This window comes from Astatotilapia calliptera, chromosome 16 (genome assembly GCF_964374335.1).
Source record: "Astatotilapia calliptera chromosome 16, fAstCal68.1, whole genome shotgun sequence".
NCBI lineage: Eukaryota > Metazoa > Chordata > Actinopteri > Cichliformes > Cichlidae > Astatotilapia > Astatotilapia calliptera.
The window spans coordinates 969,968-973,812 of record NC_137437.1 but is presented as its reverse complement, the minus strand read 5'-3'; the positions used below and the strand labels follow the sequence as shown (position 1 = coordinate 973,812).

Here is a 3,845-nt window from a genome sequence, read left to right as displayed (position 1 = left end):
ATCCACAGACGTCCTTCTTAATATTTTTAACCAGCTTTTGGGCATAATTGTAATTGTGGGTTGAAAGTAAAACAGATTAGGAGGTAAAGTCCTGGACACAAAGTCAAACATCACTGAAGAGGTGTCTCCTGCATGTAGTCCAGGTGTGGGCAGCATGGTGCCACAAAGGTGATTCCACCAGCTGGTGTTTTGGCTTTGGACAGCTAATGCAAGTAAAAAAAAAGTTGTCTCCTCTAAATTGTATCAATGTCATGTGACTTGTGTGACTGGAGACATGGCCACGCCCCTTTACGTCCTGCCTGCACCACTGGAAGGAGATGTCTGCCTCAAACTTGTACAAGAGAAAGTAAGTAAAATACCTCAGTTAAGAGATATTAATGAAATATTTTGTACATATGTTTTCTAAAGGGTCTGCTACTAATATATAATGAGAATTATATGGCTGCCTGAATTAGTGATGGTAAATTTGATTCTTTTTACTGAATCTAGTTTTAATGAGTCACTCACCAAAGTGAATCGGATTTTTGAGTCATTTGATTCACTGAGTCAGTCGACCAGAGAGTGCAAAAAATGTAAATTTTCACTCAAACTTAATTTGTTTCTCTTTACATGTAAATCCCACTGCTAAGATGAATGATTCTAAAAAACAAAACAAACTATTTTATAGAGCAAAAAAGAGCAAAAACATTTCTAAAATTAAGCAATTTCCTATCAAAATTGCTTAAAAAACATTTATCTTGTTTATTTTTATTTTATTAGTATTTTCCTTAAATGTGTCAAATATATATTTTCTCATCTAAATGTCCACTGAGCTATGAGCCAGGGGGCGGTAATGCGCCTTAACATTGGTTGCCAACCAAGAAGATTCAGCACAGGAGGGAGGGGGTGAGTAGCTCAAATGTGATGTTAGCATGTTAGCAGAGCGTTATCTAGCTTATTTATAAGCTAGATACATTGCTGCTAACAGCAACAGGGATGAGTCAGTGAATCAGTTGGGCTTGTGAATCATGATTCATGAGTCAGTAAAGTGATTCTCGAGTATTGAACGATTCGTTCATGATTCGCGCATCACTAGCCTGAATCTTTTCACCATAAGAAGAGTAAATGTAAGCACAGCAACATTTGTTGCCGCTAGCATAACACATGTTATGCTAGCAGGTTTTAGCTGTTTATTCTTTTACCTTTTGTTTTTTTCTTCAAATTTGTTGAAACTGGTTCATGAGACTGTGAAATCAATATTTAGATTTTTGTCACTAATGGTACCCTACTGCCATGGCTAGCAGGGCAAGCTGTGTTGAATTTAACGAGGACCTAAGGTGCTGGCAGCTGAGATGCAGGTGAGTTTTATTGAGAAGGTGGTGATACAAACAGAAACGGCGAAGGCATGGAGGAAACTAAGCAAAACCTAACTGGAAAAAACTAACAAAACAAACCTGAAACCTTAACTGGCGACCCGGGGAGATAACTCAGGGAGATACACAGATGATCCAGCAACGCACACGAGAAAACACAGGCCTTAAACACAGGGTAATCAGGGAATGGAAGACAGGAGGGAGACATGGTTGGGATTAATTGGACATAACAAGTGTCTCGTTATGTGAACAAAATGTTCACAAAAGGCACGAGAGCGCAGGGAAAATTCCAAAACAGGGTTCATAAAACTAAGAAAAACAAAATACCAGAGCTGAGGGAACAGAATGTCGAAAACAAAAGGTTCATCAAAGGCTCAGGAAATGTTCGAAACACAAATCATGTCATGGTCTGGGTGTGTGGCTGTAAAATTCCATTGAAGGTCTGGACCTCCCTGGTATCCACCCATGGGCCCCTCTACAGCCCCCCTCACCTGAAGCTGATTGAGGCAATCAGGTTGGAGGTTTAAGCTGCTTGCTGACACTGCTTCCTCGCCAGTTCATCAACTACCCTATGTTGGTAACCAGGCCTCATGCTTCATGTTCATGAATCTCGTGTTCTAGTTACTCCAGGAAAACTCCATCACACTGAACCACTTGTCTTGGAAATCTGGTTAACCCGCCAGCTCTCGGAATCATCTCCGTGCCTCACCTGCCTGCCCTCCTGCCCTTACACCACCTCGGGACCTTCACCACTCAGGACAGCTGCCACACTCCACCTAATCCACCTGGACCGCACCACCTCTCCCTCAACGCTTCCATCTCCCACCTGCACAGTAAGACGAAGATTTTCATAGCTTCCACCCTCTCCAGAACTCCTCATTGGCTACCGCTCTAACACTGCTCTCCTCTCTTCCAGTACGTACCTAATCACCAGCAGCTGCCGTTGCTTTCTTGGACCTGTCCCCTTGCTTGTCCCTCTCCCCTGGCCAAGACCCTCACGCCCCATACATCAAGCCTTAAATCAAGTACTAACGTGAACGTCATTTTAGTGTTAGTTAATAAACCTTTGTTAAACCCTTTACTCTGTCTCCGCCTTGGGTTTCCTGCACGTGGGTTTGATTTTTGGTGCTCGGCCTCCAGCCGTTTTGTGACCGTTCAGGGGGCCGGCCGTGCAGAAGGCAGCAGCGGAGACGCAGACGAAGGAGATCCACAGGCCGGCCACGACGGCGATGACACCCAGCCAGTGGCCTGGAAAGCAGTCGGCGAGGTGGCGTAGCAACCGCAGGACCAGACGAGGCAGGACCAGCAGGGCAAGCCGTGTTGAATTTAACGAGGACCCAAGATGGCATACAGTATGCACTGCTTGTACCTTTTGCACTGTTTTTAATAAAGATTAACGTCACAAACATTTCAATTCAGTTTTGCAATTTTCAAGTTTTACCCCACTATTTTTCAGTTCACATGCATTTTCATTACCTCCAATTTTATTATTTAAGTTTTTCGAGGTACAGTAAATACTTACCTGCACTGATTTGTGTTCTTGCTGAATAATACTGCACACTCATCTGGCTGTGGTGCTCAGTAAATGTTGAGTCAGTCTAAGCTATTTCCACAGTGTGAATTATTATTTTCTTGTCAGCTCTTTTTTTTTTTTTTTTTTTTTTTTTTTTTGTCGGTTCAAACATTCGTAGCTCCGTGGTTATTTAGCTGTTTTATGAGACTGTGAAATGCAGTAATTGCATTCTTGTCATTGTTAGTTCCCTTTCAGTGTGCATTGCCATTGTATCTTTATGTATCTAAAAGTTCTGAGTACACTTGTAACCATGCCTAGTTATAATATGTCACACGTCATTGGTATTCTTATTTATTATATGTGTAAATAGGTCAAACTGAAGAATTTGTTTAAATGTAGACTATGTGGTTTCCCATCTGCAGTTGTTGCCGAGTATAAAACATTTTCACTAACATAACCAACATGAAATAAAAAAAAAAAAAATTATAAACATATTAAGTGTACGGAAGTCTAAGGAGTAAATGCATGCACTTATTTTGCAGGGGAAAATGAGGGATTAAATGGGTTAAAGTGCAGCGAGGTCATCATCTGGAAAGCTGCAATATCCTCCATGAACATGGTGAAGAGCAGATGCAGCACTGTCTACAACCTACACTCAATTTAAAACAAAGTCAACCAAAATATTATTTGTGATTTAACAACATAACTTTATGATTTCTGAAAATAATGAGGCTTTTTGGGAAGAGATCACCCACATTAATCATGTAAATCAAGGTTTTAGTTTTTGTCTGTATTATTTTATTAAATGGTAAATGGCCTGTATTTGTAAAGTGCTTTACTTAGTCCCTATGGACCCCAAAGCGCTTTACATATCCATCCACACACTGGTGATGGCAGCTACATGTAGCCACAGCCACCCTGGGGCGCACTGACAGAGGCGAGGCTGTCGGACACTGGCGCCACCGGGCCCTCTGACCACC

The 3,845-nt window shown here is 41.7% G+C and overlaps 1 protein-coding gene across 3 annotated transcripts; it reads left to right on the top strand.

Moving 5' to 3' along the window:
• The first annotated feature begins 200 nt into the window (after positions 1–200).
• LOC145421188 (uncharacterized) lies at positions 201–3,460 on the top strand. Of its 3 annotated transcripts, none has more exons than XM_080291088.1 (4): positions 201–346; positions 1,974–2,185; positions 2,269–2,402; positions 2,493–3,460. In XM_080291088.1, the coding sequence occupies exons 1-4, from the start codon at positions 247–249 to the stop codon at positions 2,626–2,628; spliced, it is 582 nt and encodes a 193-aa protein (XP_080147214.1). In that variant the 5' UTR covers positions 201–246; the 3' UTR covers positions 2,629–3,460. The 3 variants fall into 3 exon arrangements, 1 of the variants encoding a protein (XP_080147214.1); XR_013902489.1 differs by lacking the exon at positions 201–346 and adding an exon at positions 1,069–1,337; XR_013902490.1 differs by lacking the exon at positions 201–346 and having other exon boundaries at positions 1,391–2,185; positions 2,269–2,377.
• Positions 3,461–3,845: the final 385 nt, after the last annotated feature.

Bases quoted from the DNA above. Each gene is read 5' to 3' on its own strand.
- LOC145421188 (XM_080291088.1), top strand. From the start codon at position 247: ATGTCATGTGACTTGTGTGACTGGAGACATGGCCACGCCCCTTTACGT. The intron at 347-1,973 runs GTAAGTAAAATA...CTCGTGTTCTAG, and splicing joins TCAAACTTGTACAAGAGAAA to TTACTCCAGGAAAACTCCAT. The intron at 2,186-2,268 runs GTAAGACGAAGA...CCTCTCTTCCAG, and splicing joins TTCCATCTCCCACCTGCACA to TACGTACCTAATCACCAGCA.